We start from the raw sequence: 22848 nt of genomic DNA, 5'->3' as shown, positions 1-22848 counted from the left end.
GCAGACATTTTTTCCGATACCCTTCCCCAGATCTGTGCCGACACAATTCTGCCTCGGAGCTCTACAGAGAATTCGTTTGACCTCATGGCTTGGCTTTTTGACATGTGCTGTCAACTGTGGGACCTTTTTATATAGACAGGTGTATGCCTTTCCAAATCATGTCCAATCAGTTACATTTACCACAGGTGGACTCCAATCAAGTTGTAGAAACATCAAGGATGATCAATGGAAACAGGATGCACCAGAGCTGAATTTCAAGTCTCACGGCAATGAGTCTGAATACTTATGTCAATAAGGTGTTTTTTATTTTTAATACATTTGCAAAAAATTCAACAACCTGTTTTCGCTTTGTCATTATGGGATATTTTGTGCAGATTTTGAAATGTTTTATTTAATCCATTTTAAAAAGTCAAGTGGATGAATACTTTCCCAATGCATCATTCATTCGTGTTTCATGAGGAATTTGTCTCTGTAGATGGACTTAAAGCTAAATAAAATGTAAGTTGCTCATATGCTTTTTTATGAAAATAAGAACTAAGTGTTGAATCAAATATTTAATCACAACCCTTGTATTAAGAATGCCATTGATTAGAAAATGTAAAAACCATGTTTTTCAAACTTCTGATATCAATATAAAGAGACAAAGCGTTATTTATTTCTAAATATCCTAGAAAAACTATAGGCACATTTGCATTTATTCACACTAAGTGATTTAGGATCACTTTCATCTTGCCTCAACTGTCTTTCCACCACAAAGTAAATGACAAAACAGTAGTTAGTGTTTTCTAAACTGATACAAACCCTGCAGTTGTCACCCCCCCCCCCCCCCCCCCCGACGATAAAGGAAGACCTACTCAACATGTCTCAGGCCCACCAGGACACACGAACAACACTGGTGCTAAAACACTCCATTTTTGTGCTACAGGTCCAGAGTAAAGTAGATCAGTCAATGAGAACACATGTTCTTATTTCCTCTGCCACTCGAACCATCTTCCATGATCCATCCATCAACCACATCCAACTCTCAGAAACAACTGATGTCTTGACAGTGCCATCTCATTGATAAATCTACTATGATATTTCAGGTGGCCCCGAAATGTAATGCGTTTTTTATAAGGACAGGCTAAATAGGAGATTGTCCTCAAATCTTCTCCCTCAACAGGAATTGGTCTGTACCCTGGTAACGTGTGTGCACTATGCATAAGTGTGACTTAAACTCCCTTTCACACATCTATGCATTTGTTTTGTCCTCATAAGACACTAGCACTACTTCCACATTCTGGAAAATATAGGTGATCAACAGTAAGTAGGTCACTGTTCTTCAATACATTACCTTGTGTTTTATGCCCATTAGATAGTATCATATCCCCACGTCAAAATCGCTTTACAATTCTCGCTCGAGACACACATCATAGCATTCATCCCAGTTAAGTCAACCTATACAAACAACCATCTCATACGTCTTGTGAATATGTTAATATACTCCGAATAACACAACAAAAAATACAGATTCCTGTTCGGGGGAGGGACGAGGAAAAGTGCCATTAATATACATTCAATATACAGCAGAGCAAGTCTGGCTAGGCTGGTTCAACATCCCTCCCTTATAGTCCACACCCTCTCTAACCCTGGTGCCGTAGCCCTGCGATTGTCCGTCACTGGCTTGGTCGGTTGGGGCGGTCCCTCCAGTAGTTGTTATAGGCCTCCTGGAACATGTTCTTGCAGCTGAGCTTGGCGTCGAGGCGGGAGCAGATGAGGAAGGAGCCGCCCATCTTGCGGTGGAGGGAGTAGGTCTCCTCGGGGGGTGGGGTGAGGCGCTGCTTCAGCATCACGGGGATCAGGTTGTGGATGCGCTCCGTGGTGCTCTGGGCCCCAAAGTTAAAGGGCTCCGTGGAGGCGAAGGCCTCGCCCAGGATCATCACCGCATCCACATGGGCGTTCTCCATGGACTGAGGGACGTGCAGAACATACTCAGTAATAACCAGAGTGTGTGTGTATTTTGAAATTAAGTTAAGTGTTCACTACTAAGTTTATGCCATAGATTAATGAAGGGCCTTCTCAATTCATTGTGACTAAATAAAATGGTATACAGCATTATTGATGCATGTGTTGAGAAAAAATGAAGTCACTCACCTTTGACTCATAACCTGTGAGGAACTTCATGTCTCTTGATCTCTTCAGAACCCCCTCTCTGTCTCCCTCTGCTGCGGACTTGATGAGCTGGTTAAAACAAGAAATAAAAGATGTCACACACATAGAAGGAAATCATTATGGTCGGTTATGTTTTGTTGGGGGGTATAGCCCAATAGCTCACCTCAATGTAGATGTCAGTGAAGTCTTCACTAAATCCTCTCGTTGCGCCGAAATCTAACAACGCAACCTATGGATGAAACAGTAGCAATGTTTAGTTATTTGAAGCATTCAGCAAAATCGTGCTACTGGATGGGGGTTACTGTATAGGCTTGACTCTACAGAAGACACGGTATTTACATTTCAACAGAAAGGACCTTTAGGAGGGTCATCAAAATCAGTGGACTCTAATGATGAAATTGACAAGAGTTAAAAGGCAGACTCACCCTGTGTGTCTGCGGGTCGTAGAAGAAGTTGGACCAGTTGGGGTCAGTCTGCATGTATCTGAACTCAAACAGCTCCCTCAAACACAGCTTCAGGATATTCTCACAGATCTGACAGAGAGAGAGAGAGCTCTCATTTTTCATTCTGCAGTGTGGCCACCAAGGGGCAGTATTACACTGGTGTTTTGATGTATGAGGCGACAGAGAAAGGAGGTTGTTGTGGCGTTTGTCTTACACATCAAAACAAGCTTGGCAAGAGAACACACACATTCCACAATATACTGTAGGTAAGTAGTAATCACCAGAATGGTGCAATTCTTTGGTTATTGAATAAAGTTGCAGCCTGCGCTGACCTCGTTCTTGAGTTCCTGGGAGAGTTGTTCAGCCTGGTCCAGAGGGAAGCCTGGGACCAGCTCTGTGGTGAGGACGGCGTTGCTGCTCAGCTCATCTATTACATCTGGCACGTAGAAGAACGGGTGGTCTTTCAGCAGCTCCCTGTACCAATCACATATATGCAACACTCGTCAGACACAGGAACAACAACATACAGCTCTGAAAACTACTGCTGGATAAGTCAGCAATTAGGACTAAACGGGAGTATATGTACATTATTTGTGACAAAGATGCACAGGATCTTTAGTTTACAAATAGCATTATAGTCCTACTATGTGAGTTTAAAATATCACATAGTAGGACTACACAGATTTATCAGTGCAGTGTAGGGCTCCCGAGTGGCGCAGCAGTCTAAGGCACTGCATCTCTGTCCAAGAGGTGTCACTACAGTCCCTGGTTAGATTCCAGGCTGTATCACATCCGGCCGTGATTGGGAGTCCCATAGGGTGGTGCACAATTGGCCCAGCGTCGTCAGGGTTTGGCCCGGGGTAGGACGTCATTGTAAATAACAATCTGTTCTTATGACTTGCCTAGTTAAATAAAAGGTTAAATAAAAATAAATAAAATCAGTGAGCGTCCTCAACAACAACAGCTCATTGCATCGCCACAATCCCTCAAATAACCCTCCAGAGTCTACACTAACTCCATGTGCATGGGCTGTAGAAATCACTGTTTAATGGGGAGGGTGAACCATGTACTACTGTATGACTATGCATAGAAGGGAGAGGTGTCACTGTCCACGGTCAAGGTGAAAAGCATATGTCATCCACAGCCTTTGTGTACTGCGTGTGTAACAGGAGCCCCCGCTCTGGACATAAACCCTCACCCTGCCTGCCCGTCAACAGATCATGGAACGGGGACAGTGGACATGAGGAGAGGACATGCGGAGGGGGTGCTTGTTGTCTCCTTGTATTTCTAGTATGTCTAAATTTAAAAGCTGGCTGCAAGCCAAATGGTGCACCTTCATATCGAAACCTAATGCTCCCCAGAGGGCTAGAGCGGCTATTCTTAGCCCCTGAAGGCCAACTTCATCCAAAATAGAGCACTTGTACCCCCTTCACTTTTCATTTCAGGAGCAGAGCAGTGACTTAGGTTAGATGATGAAAGTAGTTACAGGGAGGTGGTCTTTAAGAAGGAGCACATCTTGTTGTTTTCATTACTCACTTGAATTTCTTGGCACATTTGGCCTCTCTTATGTAATCACATTCCAGCGCCAGCTCTCTGCTCATCACCTCAATCAAATGCTCAGGGAAGAGACCTGCACAAAATTTAAACAGAGGGAGAGAGAAGGGGCGGGGGGGGGGGTTGATTATAATTTCTCTTCCACATAGAGGATATGTGCTCCAATCATTCCTGGCTCACCCTACCGAGGATCAATGATGGTCTCACTCTGCTGTCTGTGACACTGCATGTGTGTGTGAGCAGGATCGGAACAGGATAGTAGTGTTTGCTTATAGGGAGGGGAGGGGGGGGCTGGAAAATCCCCATTATTGTGAGCCATGTCATACATGTGATTGGACTATGTCATGCTATGTCAGTTGTGTATAGTATGAGCCCATAAATAACTAATTCAATCCCTCCAGGGGTCGTCACCTTCAGGCAGCGCATTGCTCATGGTGAGGAGGGTCATCAGGTTGTTGACGTCACTGTCGATGCTCTTAGCCACTCCGGGGTACTGCATGGGACAAACAGCATGATAAAACAACCATGTTTACCAGTTTGACATAAACCTGCCCTGACATGAAGACAAAACACTGCCATGACATTGTATATGGGACATGCTAATGGAGCACTTAGCTCCCTTGTCTATATACAATTTGAGATAAACCTATACAGTTTATAACAACAAACATGCTTTCCATGCTGTAGGTCTTTTGACCGGTGAACATGTGGGAAGAGCTTACTCTAATACAATTTAGATAAACAATACTGAGTTGACACGTAAGATTCCCATGTGCTTAAAAAGTTGAATACATTAAAAAAAAATAGACTTGTTTGATTTCTTCTTGAAAAGACGAGCACTGCCTTAAATGCAGCCATGAGAACAGCAGAAAAGCGAATGCTGGTGGTCATTGCTGACATTCAACATCGGTCATCTCTACACTGTGGACCGCTACAATGTGACTATGCAAGATACCTTTAATGGAGGTTGTAAAAAGCCTCTACTGTGTGCGTTAATGTGACCTTGTACTATTACCAGGGGATTATTTAGGAGGGTGCAATGTTACATTTCCATCTGAACGTTCTGTCTTGTTTCTAAAAGATAGTCTGTCATATAGAGGAGGGAATCATGTCCGCTCAGCTCTATTCCTTACATTTCCATCTGAACGTTCTGTCTTGTTTCTAAAAGATAGTCTGTCATATAGAGGAGGGAATCAGGTCCGCTCAGCTCTATTCCTTACATTTCCATCTGAACGTTCTGTCTTGTTTCTAAAAGATAGTCTGTCATATAGAGGAGGGAATCAGGTCCGCTCAGCTCTATTCCTTACATTTCTATCTGAACGTTCTGTCTTGTTTCTAAAAGATAGTCTGTCATATAGAGGAGGGAATCAGGTCCGCTCAGCTCTATTCCTTACATTTCTATCTGAAAGTTCTGTCTTGTTTCTAAAAGATAGTCTGTCATATAGAGGAGGGAATCATGTCCGCTCAGCTCTATTCCTTACATTTCTATCTGAACGTTCTGTCTTGTTTCTAAAAGATAGTCTGTCATATAGAGGAGGGAATCATGTCCGCTCAGTTCTATTACTTACATTTCTATCTGAACGTTCTGTCTTGTTTCTAAAAGATAGTCTGTCATATAGAGGAGGGAATCATGTCCGCTCAGCTCTATTCCTTACATTTCTATCTGAACGTTCTGTCTTGTTTCTAAAAGATAGTCTGTCATATAGAGGAGGGAATCAGGTCCGCTCAGCTCTATTCCTTACATTTCTATCTGAACGTTCTGTCTTGTTTCTAAAAGATAGTCTGTCATATAGAGGAGGGAATCAGGTCCGCTCAGCTCTATTCCTTACATTTCTATCTGAACGTTCTGTCTTGTTTCTAAAAGATAGTCTGTCATATAGAGTAGGGAATCAGGTCCGCTCAGCTCTATTCCTTACATTTCTATCTGTAGCTCCAGAAGAAGCAGCAGCAGGTTTCTCTATCTCACCTGGATCTTCATGGCCACCTCCTTGCCGTTCTTCATTTTAGCCAGATGGACCTGTCCAATGGAGGCCGCAGCAAACGGCCGCTCCTCAAACGACTCCAGCTTGTCCCTCCAGTTAGGGCCCAGGTCGTTGTTGATGGACTTCTGCAGGGACAGGAACACAACCACACATAAACCAATGGCAGCTCCCTCAACAGTGTGTCTGTCACAGAGATGGGAGTTAGTCTTCAGTTATGGACCCTCATTAATTGACTGGGGTTCAACAGATCTGATCGTAATCTGTTTTTCACTTGACTTACTGACTGACTAATGATTCAGAGAGCTGCGTGATACTCTTTGTTTTCTAGTACCTCTTTCTAGCAAGAGGCTAAAGGACTAGTCAGGGGGGGGGCTTAAGAGCAGGTTATTAAAGGTGAAACCTTACCGTCATCTGTTTGATGGGCATGAAGTCTGCACTCTGTCTCACACGCTCAAAGATCTTGGCCAGCTGGGGGTTGATGAAGGCATCATCTGAAGGAGACGGACAGAGGAAGAGGAGAGAGATGAAAGACTGATCAAAGTAGAGTCAGACTGACATACAACAGTCAGAACAAAACATGAGACAAGCCATGTTGTTCCTGTCTGTCAACCTGTTCATTACACTGTGCACCAATACAGGACATGAAGTCACAGGTCTTAATCACAGTATCCTGTTCAGTTCAACTCCAACACGTTGAGTAATGAATGAACAATCACAGGTCTATAAATCATCTGTAAACCCTTGGTGCCTCTGGGCCTTATCACAGTTCAATCACAGAGATTAAGTCCTCGCCAGTGTTCACTAAACATCTCTGGGAGGCCAACACATTTGGCACAGCAACAATCTTCACATAGCTTTAGCTGGCAGTGCCTTAAAACGGTCCCTCAAATGTATTATAGCAACAACGATGACTATGCATATTAACCAAAACACCGTGGTGGGAGCTGGGCATTATGGGAAAGATCTATAACCGGGTCACCATTCCGACAACAAGTGGAAAAAGACAGCAGAGGAGAATGGCACCTCAAACAGATGAAATAGAACCCAAAACACAGTGGTCAGAGGGGACCCAAGGTCTTTGCTTTCTGATACTAATGGGGTAGATACTCCTGCCAGACCCGGCTGATTGTGAGTGAGGGCGACTTTAGTATTTAGTTAAGCAGAACACATTTAAGCGTCGACTGCACTTAATAAATGGAGGGATCAACTGAAGTAATAGTGATTTGACCTTTGTCTTACTGTAAATTACAGTGATTATCATCATGTGTGTTTGTCCTAACTTGTATGAGGACTGCTGAACAGACACGTTATGATTGAGCCATTGATATATACAACAACCTTCCTAGAATACCAAGCCAGTTTGAAAACCAGTTTTATCTGAAATCATTCAACACGTTTTAGAACAAAGAACATTAGCCTAAACACTATCAGTTTACATAGGGAAATATCAGCGGAAATATCAGAGGACGGTCACTTCAAACTCAAAAGGTTGCAGTTCTGACATAGTTGGTGGCATATTTTTAGCCCTGGCAATGCCTTGGCTGTTGCTGTCCATCAATAGTAAATTTGGTACGTGTCACACAACTGACATGGGAATGGCGGGAGAATGCCATTTATTTATTTAACCTTTATTTAACCAGGCAAGTCAGTTAAGAACAAATTCTTATTTACAATGACGGCCTAGGAACAGTGGGTTAAACTGCCTTGTTCAGGGGCAGAACGACAGATTTTGACCTCCTCAACTTGGGGATTCGATCCAGCAACCTTTTGGATACTGACCCAACACTCTAACCACTAGGCTACCTTCCGCCCCCATTGCCCTGTGCATTGAGTTGCATTAATCTTATGCTGGGTCTGTGACACTGTTTACCAGCTAGCTGGAGCAGATAGAAACCCTTTCTCCCCTATAGCCTACACATTACAATGCTCAGGATTTGTGATCATCTCCATGGTGACCATGCAGACCTATAGGCAGGCTTGGCTGGATAGCGACTACTCAAATTAGGGGCTCGAGGGGTAAGCTTCCCTCTAAAGCTGTACCTGCGTGCCAAATTTAGAGCACTAATCTGACTCAGCGCCAGGCAGCGCTATGAGAGAGGTAACCGCTTTGTGTGCCAACACTCAGAAGGGCGGGCAAGGTTGTGTGCAGGGGGCAATCTATTTTTAAAATCAGAACCCCACTCACATTCCCAAAAACAAACAACCCAGCCCAGATAGACAAGCAGACAAGTTGGCAAGCTAGGAGGCCATTAAAAAGTCCATGTCAAGGGCAACACAGCAGGGTCCAGCCAGGCTAAAATAAGTGTTGTGTGTTGTTGTGATCTGACCAGAGGTGTGGTGAACTGGGAGATGCATGAATAGATAGATGTCAGTGAGGTGGGAGAGGCCAGAAATAACTCTGATCTACAGAGGCTGGAGGGAGGCCCAGTAGAGGTTATGAAGATGACTCATGAGTGCCGTGACACTAGGGATAAGGGTCATGAAGCCTGCCACGCTGCAGCACAGTAGACACAGCTGAAGAGGGCAGTAAACAGAGGGAATGGCCCAAACACAAATAAAACACACAGGATCAAGGTTTGCCAGTAGTCACCTTGAATGCTGAGCATCTGGCCCAGTTTGAGTGCGGCTCCGCGGACCTTGCACAGCGTCCTGACGATCCGTTCTGCGTTAGCCTCTGATAGGAACGGACTGGAGTCCAGAACGGCCTTCTTGTCAGCTGAGGGGAGAAATAACAGTCAGCTCTATGCTAAACTCCAAGGTTGGAGTAGAACATGTATTTGTAGTGATTATTCTGGTGAGAGGCAAACTAATGTTGAATCTCATGGGTTTTGTGGATATAGTGCAGGTCTGGCTTAAGGGAGATAATGCTTTCATAAATAGCATCTAACGGCAACACTATTTACTCAAACCAGTGGTGATTCCTGACTGAGGAGAAGGCCTAATGCGGTGAGAGAAGTGTCACTTCCACACTATTGATAATCTCTCAGGACATGGTAGAGAACACCAGCGCTCTTCCTGACACCCTGTCCAGAGCACCCCATTCCCATCTATCAGAGAGGCAACTAAAACGTGTTTACTAGAAGACTGCCGAGACGTGAATTGTGAATGTCTTTCCTGACAGTACTGTACAGTTTGTTTCGTCCATATTCTGTTATTGTATCAGCTTGTACGATATAACATATTCACTATAGAAAACTGGGCATTTTCATAAACCAACGGACTTGATTAAAAGCAGGCTAAAAAAGATCTCTTCCCGTCCTAAGCAGTGTTTTGTGTAGCAGAACCAGTCTGTCTGGTTTGAAGCCCCCAGATGCCCTCAAGCAGGGAGAGAGAGGCACGCCTGCCAGGCAGCCCAGGTGGAGTGAGGGGGAGAATGTGTGTCAGTGGGCCACACTGTGACATCAACAGCAGGAGCAGTGCGTATTAAGGCTTTATGAGCAGAAGGAGATTTTAAAAAAGGACTAACTTCAGGCACACTGCTGCTACTCTGTCTGCTGCTACTCCGTTTCCCCCCCAGAGCGCTCTTCATTAGCAGAACTTTAGAGAGCAGTGCACTGGATAAAGAGTAGACTAAAGTCTAGACTAATGTTTTTTCTTATGCGCTCTGATGACAAACTATACTCCACCACTACATACTCGCTCTGTATTGTGCAGAAATGGTGCTCATTATAGAATGAATATGTGCTTGAATACCATCTATGACTTATCAAGTTTGACTCATCAATCGTGATGATTTCTGATTAATCCAAGGAGTTAAGGTTGATCTCAATTTAAAGCCCTAGATTCAATGTACTGTATCTCTTCCTGGGTTTTAAATGAGACAATGAGCACAGTTACATGCACACAATAATTTGACTATTGTTGATAGTCAGACTAATATAATAGTATGTTTAAAACGTTTACATGCTTTGCAAGAAGAACGATTTCCCTAATAATCCTCTTTACATGGACACATCTGAAATCAGGCTACCTGACAAGACTTTTGATAAATGCAGAAAATTGCCAAATCATGTGATTTTTTTGGGCGAAGCCTATTTGATTTGGAGTTTGGACATATAAAGTTTGCATGGGGAAAACTATTGATGCGTACTTTTAGTTTTTCCAAACTAATTTCACTCGCGCAAAAGAAGGAGGCAGGCGCTACCGGTGCTGACACATGCCCAGATCAAATACACCACTGGAACACCCATTAAGTGGTTTACATGTCCCAATAATTCAAAAGAAAACCAGGTGTTGTAATCGGCGTATGCTTACTTCGATTATGACCTCACGCCGATTAGGATAAGCAGAGTGAGGTGTTTCTATGACTATTACATAGCCTGCCTACCGCCATAATAAGTTTAATATCAAATTATTAGTGTGCATGTAAATACACTCAATGAGTACATTTATACGCACAGTAATAATTCAATAGTAAAACAGAGTATGGCGGTAGGCAGACTATGTAATAGTCATAGAAACACCTTACTCTGCTGATCTTAAAATCGGCAGAAGGTCAAAATTGAAGTAAGCATACGCCTATTTAAAACACCTGGTATTCTGAGCAATCTATCAAATGATTAGGACATGTAATCACCCTAGTCGGCGTTTCAGCGGTGGATTTGATCTGGGCATGTGCCAGCACCAGCAAGCCTCCCTCTAGCGTGAGGAGTTCAAAACAACAGAATGTACGTGTTTTAGAAGTCGTTTTCACACACACACATTGAAATCAGAATCAAACATTGCTTCCCAAAAATAAAATGGTCGCTGTGGTAGAACGTTTATTTTGATTGGTGATTTTCTGCCTTTATCATAGTACCATCAGGTAGCCCGATTTCACATGTAAAAAAGGATTATTAGGGAAATCATTCTTCTTGCAAAGCATTATATTAATCTGATTATTCACAATAAAATTGCATTATTGTGTGCATGTAACCGTACTAATTGGCTCTGTGAATGGCTCTATAATGTCCATCTCCCCTGCACTAGATTAGACTGCTAAACCACCTCCACTTATTTTTTGTAATCGCGAAGACCACACTCATCAACTGAGCCCAACTACAGTAGAGTCTAAGAACTATAGCCTAGTGTGTTCAACTACAATGAATTATGATAGGAATTATTATGCCTCTGCATATCTGTATAGGTGACATATGTCCAATGCATGCAAATGAAATAGGTGACAATGTAATTCTTAGATGAATTAAATCACGTCAGACATGTCAAAGGGGCATTGCCTGCATGTTACTGCTGGGTAAGTGTCTAGTACGTGAGTGTGCATGCTTGTACACGTAATGTGAAACATAAGCCTGTTTCCAGTTACCATAGAAATCAGTTTATGTTAAACAGTTACCGTTTTCCTCACTTGGCCTCATACTCTTCTTGGCTACCTCAGCCAGCGCTCCAAAGCCCAGCCCTACAGCAAGACCTGTAGACACAACCCACAGTGTTAACAATCACACAACAATCCCATCCTGAAATAACATGATGTTAAGATCTGGGTCATTCAGTAGGGTACAATGTACGGAACGTTCAGATAGAAATATTTTGTGTAGAACAGACATGGTTCTCTGTCATGTAGCGTAAGGAATCATATCAGCTTTATATACGTAGGGTGTCCAATCAAAAATGCTTCTTTTGACAGATGGGTAAAATCATGTTAAATGTGCATTCCGAAAGTATTCAGACCCCTTCTCTTTTTATTCTAAAATGGAATAAATACACATTTTTGCACATTTAAAATTAAAAACAGTAATACCTTATTTACATAAGTATTCAGACGCTTTGCTATGAAACTCGAAATTGAGCTGAGGTGCATGCTGCTTCCATTGATCATCCTTGAGATGTTTCTACAACTTGGGAGTCCACCTGTGGTAAATTCAATTGATTGGACATGATTTGGAAAGGCACGCACCTGTCTATAGAAGGTCGCACAGTTGACAGTAAATGTCAGAGCAAAAACCAAGCCATGAGGTCGAAGGAATTGTCCGTAGAGAAAAGTACAGAGAGAGATCCTTGATGAAAACCTACTCCAGGGTGCTCAGGAACTCAGACTGGCTCACCTTCCAACAGGACAACGACCCTAAGCACACAGCCAAGACAACGCAGGAGTGGCTTCAGGACAAGTCTCTGAATGTCCTTTCGTGGCCCAGCCAGAACCAGGAATTGAACCCGATCTAACATCTTTGGAGAGACCTGAAAATAGTCGTGCAGCGACTCCCCATCCAACCTGACAGAGCTTGAGAGGATCTGCACAAAAGAATGGGAGAAACTCCCCAAACACAGGAGTGCCAAGTTTGTAGAGTCATACTCAAGAAGACTAGAGGCTGTAATCTCTGCCAAAGGTGCTTCAAGTGTCTAAATACTTAGTATATATATTATATTTCATTTTTAATACATTTGCAAAAATGTCTAAAAACCTGTTTTTGCTTTGTCATTATGGGGTATTGTGTGTAGATTGGATGAGGGGGGAAAAAATGTTGAACTCATCTTGTCAAATCCGAAGGACATAAAACAATAGAGGAAAGACGGATATCGATTTTGAGAAATGGAATTAATTCCAATTCTGTATCTGTGAAATGTCAATGGAACACTGAGCGTATACCAAGCTTTTAACATGTAATACAACTCGTTTCATGCCAATCTTGCGACCTGCGGAAACAACTTTGAAGACGACGACCACAAAATGCACAATCCTCAAAAGCTGTCACGAGAAACCTGCACCGCTATGTCAAAAGAGCCTGGTGCTTTTATTATTGGATGTATTAGGTTAATTAGGTTATGAAATCTGACTTTTAGGATATAATGTTAATGATATGTTAGAGAAAGACCCCACTGAATGATTCAGAACATTTACAATCATATGTCTTGGTAAAATGTATTTAATAACATAAGGAAGTGAAATTTCATCACCAAAGCGCATTTTCGGCCACTCTGGGCAGAGTGGGTGGACACCCAACTAGACGTTGTTTCTAGGGTCAGTTTGTTATATCTGGAGTACTTCTCCTGTCCTATTCAGTGTCCTGTGTGAATTTGTGTGAATTTAAGTGTGCTCTCTCTTTCTCTCTCTCGGAGGACCTGAGCCCTTGGACCATGCCTCAGGACTACCTGACATGACTCCTCCTTGCTATCCCCAGTCCACCTGGCCGTGCTGCTGCTCCAGTTTCAACTGTTTTGCCTTATTATTATTATTCGACCATGCTGGTCATTTATGAACATTTGAACATCTTGGCCATGTTCTGTTATAATCTCCACCCGGCACAGCCAGAAGAGGACTGGCCACCCCACATAGCCTGGTTCCTCTCTAGGTTTCTTCCTAGGTTTTGGCCTTTCTAGGGAGTTTTTCCTAGCCACCGTGCTTCTACACCTGCATTGCTTGCTGTTTGTGGTTTTAGGCTGGGTTTCTGTATAGCACTTTGAGATATCAGCTGATGTACGAAGGGCTATATAAATACATTTGATTTGATTTCTGTCTACAACATTCCGATGATTGTGCCCTCCTTAAGGCAAACCAGCCTTTGATATGTACATTTTTATGTACATTGATATGTACTTATTTTCCATATTGTACAGAACATCCCAGGTACACCTATAAATTGCTTCCCACAGCCTTTTGCTTCCCCATGATACATTAGTCAGGTCAAATCAGTTCCTGGTAGCTCATGGGATATTCACTTATGCCACTCTAGTCTATTTAAGACACTGATGGAGTTCAGTTCAGACTTTGTTACATACAGATGTTATCTTAAGAAATGAACAGAAGTTTAGTATAAGTAAACATGTAGAAGGTATTTTTTAGTGTCGGTGATTATTTTACCTTTTTTTTATAACAGTCATCTATTAAATAATCACCCCTTTTCCTCTCTGGATAGCACATCTAAAATCAAATCACAACAGCTAACTAACAGTGAAATGCTTACTTACGGGCCCCTCATCAACAATGCAGAGAGAAAGAAAAGAGAAGTAATAGAAAAGTAATAATAAAAGTAATAATGAATACACAATGAGAAACGATAACTTGGCCCTAAGCATTGTGTACCAGTACCGAGTCGATGGGCATGAACAAACAAAATCCCTTTGCGATTCATTCTGGCATAGTTCTCTACTTTCTAGTCAATAAGCAAGTAGGAAAGTGGGCACAGAAAAATAATGTGTCACTGTGCTGAGAATATGGGGGGCATCCATATCAACAGCACAGAATGAAGATCACAGCTCACTGGCTCATTCCACGGCATTTAAATGTTCATCAATAGTGCTGAGTTCAGAACATTTTATACCACAACTCACATGGCACAGAAACAAGCTTGGGCACAGGCCAGGCAGTTCAGCCTTCCTACACTACACTAGTATGTTATATAACTCCACTGTGAAGTAATACTCTCCATAAGAAATCACAGTGCACAAACCAGCTGAGGACTCCCCTGAAATGCTGTTAAGTTAAATGTGGTGGACGAGCTTGCACCATTTGAACCAGTGACCTTTGATAGATATCCAAAACAAGTCCAGTCTTGTCCCCTTCAGCCAGCCGTACCTGTGCTCCCAAATACCACTGTGTGTAGTGTGTAATCTTGTCAATGATTGAGTAGCACTTCCTACACTGGAGAGATCCCTAAGGGTTGTTGACAGGACACAATTGATAGTGTGCGTGTGTGTGTGTGTGTATATATACACACACTAATCAAATCTGTCTTCAGAAATGTATTCTCTGAAATTTGTTCAGCAACCGATTTCTTCACAAACGTTACGTTGTCCTCTAAATAAATCGAAGCAACACATTCAGGAAGCTTCACCATGATATCTTGTTTACACCCATAGACCCCCTCAGGATTGCTCCTTTCTTGGTAAACTGCATCCAATCATAGCTCAACTTCCTGAGCAGTAGCTGACTAAGTCCTTCTGTCAGTCAAGTTAAAGAATCCTGCAGAAGTTCAAAGGGGTGACACTGAGTTGTGCCATCAGCTCCTGACACTGTCATACCTCAAAGCTGCAGGCTCACCCTGATCACCTTACAGAAATAGATCACCCTGATCACCTTACAGAAATAGAGAGTTTTGTTTATGGTGAAAAATAGATGGCTTGTTTAGGACATGACAACAACAGCGGGGCCTGGGGGTTCATAAAAAGACAACTGGTCAGACAACTTCTGAACATCCTACTAACTTCAGCGGTAAGACTACAATCTCTCCATGGAAGCACCCATGTGTGGTGTTTCCTGAAGCATCATGAATACATGTCAAAGGGAACTGAAACTCCGAGAGCATGGTGTTAATTTATGTATCCATAATCCAACCCACAATAACAACCAGGAGAGAACAGAACAGGAAACCTGCATGGCTTGGTGTTCTCTCACATTGGTACACCGACTAACAGACATCAGGAACTGGATAGCCTGTCAGCAACTCTATCTCAACGTGTGACCAGTTGATGGTCAGTCCTCAGGGGACAGTATAGCACTTTTCCCCTGGAGGAGCGGGCCCTGGGCTAAGTTGCCAGCCTACCAGGTATCCCCCTGAGCCATGATGGGGAGGGAGAGCAGACCAATAAGGCTCCAGAGTGCTGGACTGACAGGTGTCCGTCTATCGAGACCCACATCACTCAAATGCCCCCAAACCCGGCAACCCTGATTTCCAGCTGAATGATGGAGTGATCCATCAGCAAATCCCTCTCCGAGACCCGCCCCGCCCCCCCAACCTCCCATGATGCTTGTGGTAATGCGGTGCCCTGACAGAGAGAGAATGCCGGAGCTGGCTCTGTAATGTATACAGAAGGTGCCAGGGCCATGTATGGACCGAGAGTAAACAGGTGCACCTAAGTGGCTTTCCTCTCGCTTGTGTATCGGCTCGCTGCGTGGATCTGATAACCTCCCAAACAGCCACAAAATGTGCAGCATGCTGGCAGAGAGATGGATGACCCAGGCTGGGGCAGGCCAGAGCCGTCTGTCAGTCCAGATCCCAGAGATCAGCTGTACCCAGACCAGGATATCAGCTAGAGATGCTGCTCACATTAATCCCGCTACCTCCCTTTATCATAACATGAGCTCTGACTCATCCAGCCTCTGCTGCCTACATCTGTAGTGCTCTGTCCTCCTCCTGTTCAGTCACAGACCAAGGTGATGTGGTGGGACGCTCAGATATCAGTGCTTACATGACAGACAGCTCGTTGCATCCCATCTACAGCTGTAGTAGATGGAATACTGTACACACACACAGCATATATTTATACTCCGGACTCCAACATTGCTCATCCTAATATTTCTATATTTCTTCATCCCATTCTTTGACTTTTGAATTTGTGTGTATTATTGTGTACTGTTAGATATTACTGCACTGTTGGAGCTAGGAAAACAATAATTGTGCTACATCCGCAATACCATCTGCTAAATGTGTGTGTGACCAATACAATTTGATCTTCTCAACACCATATCAATACATCCTATCCATCTACAGGTAGCCAAATAAAACGGCCTTTGATGACATAAAACACTGCTAAAACCATGAAAATAAATATCATTCACACTGAGAAAAAACAGGAGCTTTATGCTAGTGTAGTACAGGTCAGATTGATAACAGTAAAGGTGTCTCTCTGAAGAGGCAGAAGCTAACTGGCACTAGCAGACTAGTTAAGAACTCCCTAATAGCTAATCTGCAGTCTGCTTTACAGGCCTATTACTGGTCAAAGTGCAGATTAACCTCCAAGCCTCAATCTGTCCCTTTGGCTGTCAAGGGAAGAGGACAGGTCTCAGAGAACTCACTAACAACCCTAACCACAACTTATACATTACAGGAGCATGCACAGAGCATCTAGAACTCGACACGAAATGCTCAGAGTGGGATTGATTGACACCAACATCTGTTCACACCGTAGTCACAACACTCTAGACAACTAACCTTCACATCACCTAGCTCTGTCCAGCCACCCTAGAATTCTGGAAAGAAACAATACAAAGTATCCACCCTCTTGGGTCACCGCATTCAAATCTCCCTGTCCCTCTGCCTTCTTGGAGCGCTCTCATCATCGACCATCCCCCCTTAATGACGTAAGAGGGTTCAAAAATACATGCTCTAATTGTAAATATTGACACTGGTTACAGCAATGATGGTCACTAAACGTTTCTGGGTACCAGAGAAGGTTTGGCATGTGTTGATCAGTTGTACAATACTTTTCCTTTAATGTGATGTTTGGATGAAATGAAAAGGGGGATAAAAGGTGAGCTCAAGCAAGAAACAAAGATGAAATAAAGCACTATTTCTGTCACTATGCTGATGTCACCAAATCAATATTCCCAAGTTACGAGGATCAAGTTCTTATCACTCACAGCAATGTAGTCAACAGCAACATGTTACTGATCCAATAAAATGTTCAGTACCTTCCACTCCTAAAAATAACAACATAATACACTTGACATTTGTAAGAGCACAGTAGAAACCAAAATAATGTGTAGCCTTACCTCCAAAATTGGCCAGTCTCCCTAACCGTGTCACGGGTACCTTTCTCTCTCGTGCCCTCTCACTGAGCTAAAACAGAGACAGAACAACACAATGGTAGACAAGATACACACTCAGCACATCTCGGAGTCACAGGTAACAGTGACATGAGGTGTAGATGTACCATTTGTTTGTGTGGTTTCTCGTTCCTCTTGGCCTCCCTGGCCTTCTCCATGTCCTCGGCCGTGAGGCCCCCAACCCCCGAGCGGTCCTGGTGATAGGAGCGGTAGACGCTATAGGATCGGTAGGAACGGATCTGTCCTGAGAACTGGCTGCTGGGGTCCTTGTAGCCATCAAAGAGCTTGGACTTGACTGAGACCTGGCCATTGTATGTCCCGCTGGTCGCTCCGTCTGCGCTCTCTGTCCTCTCCGATGAGAAGCCCCCCTCATCCCGGAACCCTGACCCCACGTGTTCCCCCATGTTGCTTCCTTCTGCTCCAGAGAAGTCATACTTGCTGTCCATGTCTGCTGGGAAGTCATCAGACGCACTCTGCTGCTGCTGCCCACCAAACTCCTTAAACAGATACACAGAAGTGAAAGGGGTCAATGAGGAGCTTGGTGTGGTTTCACTGGTATGGATAGGGCCAGAGATTTTCTTGACCGGGAAAAAACCAGCCCAAAATATTTTCAGGTCATCTGATAAAAATTGAAATAAATAAATGTATAAATCTCACCTCAAGTCAAACTGTATTTACATCCCAGCATGCTTTGCTTTGTGGGGGCTTAGTTCTCCATTGTACTATTCCGATCAAATAACTCAGCCATGATAATATTACAAAACTCTATGAATCAACCTTTTGTTGCGCTTACTCTAAATTAGACTAGGCACAAAGGAAGGATAGGAAGCTATTTGACACTGAAGCTCTGTCATCCATTTTAGATCTGGCTACTGGAGGTAATGTCTGACAATGAAAAATACAGAATCTTTGTAACAATCACGGTTGTCCACTACCCCCATTCATCTCCTGCTGTGCCCACCTGCATCTTCTGCATGGCTACTCCCATGCTCTGGGCCATGGCCTGGGCTCCTCCATTACGCAGGGTGTTGGCCTGAGTCTCCATGATGGCCTGGCTCAGCTTGGTCAAGCCACGCATCACCAACATCATGTCGCCTGCCATGATGGTCTCCCTCACACCTAGAACAGAGACGTGGAAAGACTACATGAAAGGGGGTTACATAAAGTCGACAGTATGTACATACATGCAACAGTCTGAGGCTAGATGGACTGAAAGTAGTTGTGCTGAAAGTCTTCTTGTAGAATCGAAGACAAACCTTCATAACAGTAAATGTCAATTCAATAGTGAATATAACAGCGGGACAAAAGGGAAATGACATTAAGCATACTGGTGGAATGAAAATCGTTTATGGTCACCAATGGCCTATCGGAGGACGTGAAAGTCACACCACTACAGGCCATTGGCGGAGGTTTAAGTCTCACATGCTAATAGCCAGCTACCAGGTCAGCACTGCTGTCAGTCAACAACTAGAGGGGGCCTGGTCGGGCAGGCAGCAAAACACAGCTGTTATCAACGCTCATCACAGCCAAGACAACCTCGCAAAGGTTAAACATGTTTTCACTCAAGGGAACAAACATTTAGGTAACGACTTCCAACGCCAGGGCTACACCGGGAATAATAGGTGTTACGTTACAACAAACATGAGCATGTTTCAGCTTTACAGTAACATTATCTGGAGGGAAACAAGAAGGCTTCGCATGGAAAGTACCCTTGCCTGGCTCTTAGTGCCGGACCATATTATTCATTATTTTGAGTTATATTGTAGAGTCATAGCCGCAAGTATCTTCCAGCAGTGAGTGAAATAGAGAAAGGCCATTGAAAAGTGTAATATCTGCCCTTTTCAAATCTCATTGCTGTAAATTACAAAACTGGGCTGACCTTAAAGGTCAGACGCTGCAATATATATCTCAATATAATTTCTGGGTAACAATTAAGCTGTGATTGAAAATCAAATAAAATGATGGTTGGTTGACACAGCAGAAATAAGTATTCAATGTTTATGTATTCTTATTGGTTGGTTGAAGTTACATACAGTGCATTCGGAAAGTATTCAGCCCTTTTCACTTTTTCCATATTTATAGCCTTATTTTAAAATTGATTAAAAAATAATAACAAATCCCCAATCTACAATACCCCATAATGACAAAGCAAAAACAGGGTGATAAACATTTTTGTAAATGTACATAAATAAAAAATAAAAAAAACAAACAGAAATACCTTATTTATATAAGTATTCAGACCCTTTGCTATGAAGCTCGAAAGAGCTCAGGTGCATCCTGTTTCCATTGATCATCCTTGAGATGTTTCTACAACTTGATTGGCGTCCACTTGTGGTAAATTCAATTGATTGGACATGATTTGGAAAGGTACACACCTGTCTGTATAAGGTCCCACAGTTGACAGTGCATGTCAATGCAAAAACCAAGCCATGAGGTCGAAGGAATTTTCCATAGCGCTCAGAGACAGGATTGTGTTGAGGCACAGATCTGGGGAAGGGTACCAACATTTCTTTGCAGTATTGAAGGTAGAAGAACACAGTGGCCTCAATCATTCTTAAATGGAAGAAGTTTTGAACCACCAAGACTCTCTAGAGCTGGCAGCGCGACCAAGAGAGAAGGGCCTTGGTCAGGGACAATACCAAGAACCCAATGGTCACACTGACAAGCGCTCCAGAGTTCCTCTGTGGAGATGGGAGAACCTTCCAGAAGGACAACCATCTCTGCAGCACTCCACCAATCAGGCTTTTATGGTAGAGCGGCCAGACGGAAGCCACTCCTCAGTAAAAATCACGACCAAAAGGGCACCTAAAGGACTCTCATACCATGAGAAATAAGATTCTCTGGTCTGATTAAAACAAGCTTGAAGTATTTGGCCTGAATTCCAAGCTTCATGTCTGGAGGAAACCAGTCACTGCTCATCACCTAGCCAATACCATCCCTACAGTGAAGCATGGTGGTGGCAGCATCATGCTGTGGGGATGTTTTTCAGCAGCAGGGACTGGGAGACTAGTCATGATCGAGGGAAAGATGAACGGCGCAAAGTACAGAGAGATCCTTGATGAAAACCTTTTCCAAAGCACTCAGGATCTCAGACTGGTTCACCTTCCAACAGGACAACGACCCTAAGCACACAGCCAAGACAACGCAGGAGTGGCTTCGGGACAAGTCTCTGAATGTCCTTGAGTGGCCCAGCCAGAGCCCGGACTTGAACCTGACCTGAAAATAACTGTGCAGCGACGCTTCCCATCCAACCTGATATAGCTTGAGGGGATCTGCAGAGAAGAAATGGGAGAAACTCCCATAATACAGGTGTGCCAAGCTGTGTAAAGGGTTTGAATAATTATGTAAATGTAATATTTCAGTTAATTTTTTATACATTTGCAAACATTTCTAAAAAGCAGTTTTTGCTTTTCCATTATGTAGGTAGTGTGTGTAGACTGCTCAGGAAAACAAAACAATTTAGACAATTTTAGAATAAGGCTGTAACGTAACAAAATGTGAAAAAAGTGAAGGGGTCTGGATACTTTCCGAATGCACTGTATCATTAACATATTATACAATTGGTCATGCTTTCTGATTGGCAGAGATCTTGAATGTAAACTCTCCCCAGTCTGATTTTGACATGCAAGCATGGTCACGCTCCGAAATACTGTTCACTACTTTCATATTTAAAATGTGTACGAGTTCACTATCTACATGTCCTGATGTGTGCGCGCCTCATGGGTCTTCCGGTCAGCCGGCTGTGACACAGCCTAGGATCCAACCCGGGGCTATAGTGACCCTTATGCACGGCGATGCAGTGCCTTAGATCACTGTGCCACTCGGGAGTCCTGCACATTTAATGTGGTTCCTTGTGTCTATCGTCAGAGTAAACTACTAATCAACTGGGCTCACTGGCCGGACAGTCCTTTCTTTAAAAACACAATGCAACAGGTACGAAGTACGATAAGATCTGCTACATTAGCAAAGAGAAATTTCTCAAGAAATAATTTTGCTAGGACTGTCTGGTTGTTGTTGTTTTTTAGCAAATTTATTAAAAATGAAAAACAGAAATCTCATTTACACACACACACACACACACACACACACACACACACACACACACACACACACACACACACAATTAAATTGGTGGCTGACTAAATACTTTTTTGCCCCACTGTATAAAAAAAATGTAAATCATTATTTAACTTTGACATTATGGGGTATTGTGTGTAAGCCAGTGACAAAAAACATCTCAATTTAAGAAAATGTTCAATTCTGGTTGTAAGACAAAGAAAATGAAGAAACAGTAAAGTGGTGTGAATACTTTCTAAAGGCACTGTATACAATTTCATTTCCAGGGCGCCCTCACTCCAAGATTTTAAATCTGGAAACAAGGTCACCACCATAACTTGGCCTCATTCATTTGGCAACAGAGTATCTACTGCACACTAGCCAGACAGACTTCCCCTGTACTCAAAATCACACAAACCACCCATTAGATGTCGACCGATCATGATTTTTCAACGCCAATACCGATTATTGGAGGACCAAAAAAAGATAGATTATTATTTTTTTTATTTTTTTTAAATCAGGTGATTTTTATATATACAGTTAAAGTCGGATGTTCACATACACTTAGATTGGAGTCATTAAAACTAGTTTTTAAACCACTCCACAAATGTCTTGTTAACAATCTATAGGTTTTGTTAAGTCGGTTAGGACATCTACTTTGTGCATGACAAGTAATTTTTCCAACAATTGTTTAGAGACAGATTATTTCACTGGATCAGAAGTTTACATACATTAAGTTGACTGCGCCATTAAACAGCTTGGAAAATTCCAGAAAATTGTGTGACTTCAGGCTAATTTTCATCATTTATCAGAAGTTTGAGTCAATTGGAGGTGTACCTGTGGATGTATTTCAAGGCCTATCTTCAAACTCAGTGCATCTTTGCTTGACATCATGGTAAAATCTAAAGAAATCAGCCAAGACCTCAGAAAAAAACTGTCGACCTCCACAAGTCTGGTTCATTCTTGGGAGCAATTTCCAAACGCCTGAAGGTACCACATTCATCTATACAAACAATTGTACGCAAGTATAAACACCATGGGACCACTCAGCCGTCATACCACTCAGGAAGGAGATGCGTTCTGTCTCCTAGAGAAAAACTTACTTTTGTGTGAAAAGTGCAAATCAATTCCAGAACAACAGCAAAGGACCTTGTGAAGATGCTGGAGGAAACAGATACAAAAG

At 42.9% G+C, this 22848-nt stretch overlaps 1 protein-coding gene across 2 annotated transcripts in view; it reads right to left on the bottom strand.

The window, feature by feature from the left end:
• Positions 1 to 286: 286 nt before the first annotated feature.
• LOC139415158 (atypical kinase COQ8A, mitochondrial-like) overlaps positions 287 to 22848 on the bottom strand; it is a 32247-nt gene continuing 9685 nt past the window's right edge. Inside the window, exons 2-15 of one of the 2 annotated variants that reach the window (XM_071163027.1) lie at positions 18571 to 18728; positions 17717 to 18106; positions 17556 to 17622; positions 11463 to 11537; positions 8721 to 8846; positions 6536 to 6621; positions 6115 to 6255; positions 4560 to 4641; positions 4131 to 4224; positions 2927 to 3068; positions 2577 to 2684; positions 2315 to 2380; positions 2134 to 2220; positions 287 to 1949 (exon numbers count right to left, since the gene is read on the bottom strand). In XM_071163027.1, coding sequence (XP_071019128.1) covers positions 1656 to 1949; positions 2134 to 2220; positions 2315 to 2380; positions 2577 to 2684; positions 2927 to 3068; positions 4131 to 4224; positions 4560 to 4641; positions 6115 to 6255; positions 6536 to 6621; positions 8721 to 8846; positions 11463 to 11537; positions 17556 to 17622; positions 17717 to 18106; positions 18571 to 18711 — 1899 coding nt within the window. In that variant the 5' untranslated portion in view covers positions 18712 to 18728 and the 3' untranslated portion in view covers positions 287 to 1655. The remainder of the gene's footprint in view (positions 1950 to 2133; positions 2221 to 2314; positions 2381 to 2576; positions 2685 to 2926; positions 3069 to 4130; positions 4225 to 4559; positions 4642 to 6114; positions 6256 to 6535; positions 6622 to 8720; positions 8847 to 11462; positions 11538 to 17555; positions 17623 to 17716; positions 18107 to 18570; positions 18729 to 22848) is intronic. The other variant, XM_071163028.1, reaches the window with a different exon arrangement.

Source organism: Oncorhynchus clarkii, chromosome 8, assembly GCF_045791955.1.
Source record: "Oncorhynchus clarkii lewisi isolate Uvic-CL-2024 chromosome 8, UVic_Ocla_1.0, whole genome shotgun sequence".
Taxonomy (NCBI): Eukaryota; Metazoa; Chordata; class Actinopteri; order Salmoniformes; family Salmonidae; genus Oncorhynchus; species Oncorhynchus clarkii.
Note: the sequence above shows the minus strand (reverse complement) of the source record. Positions and strands in the feature narration are given on the sequence as shown.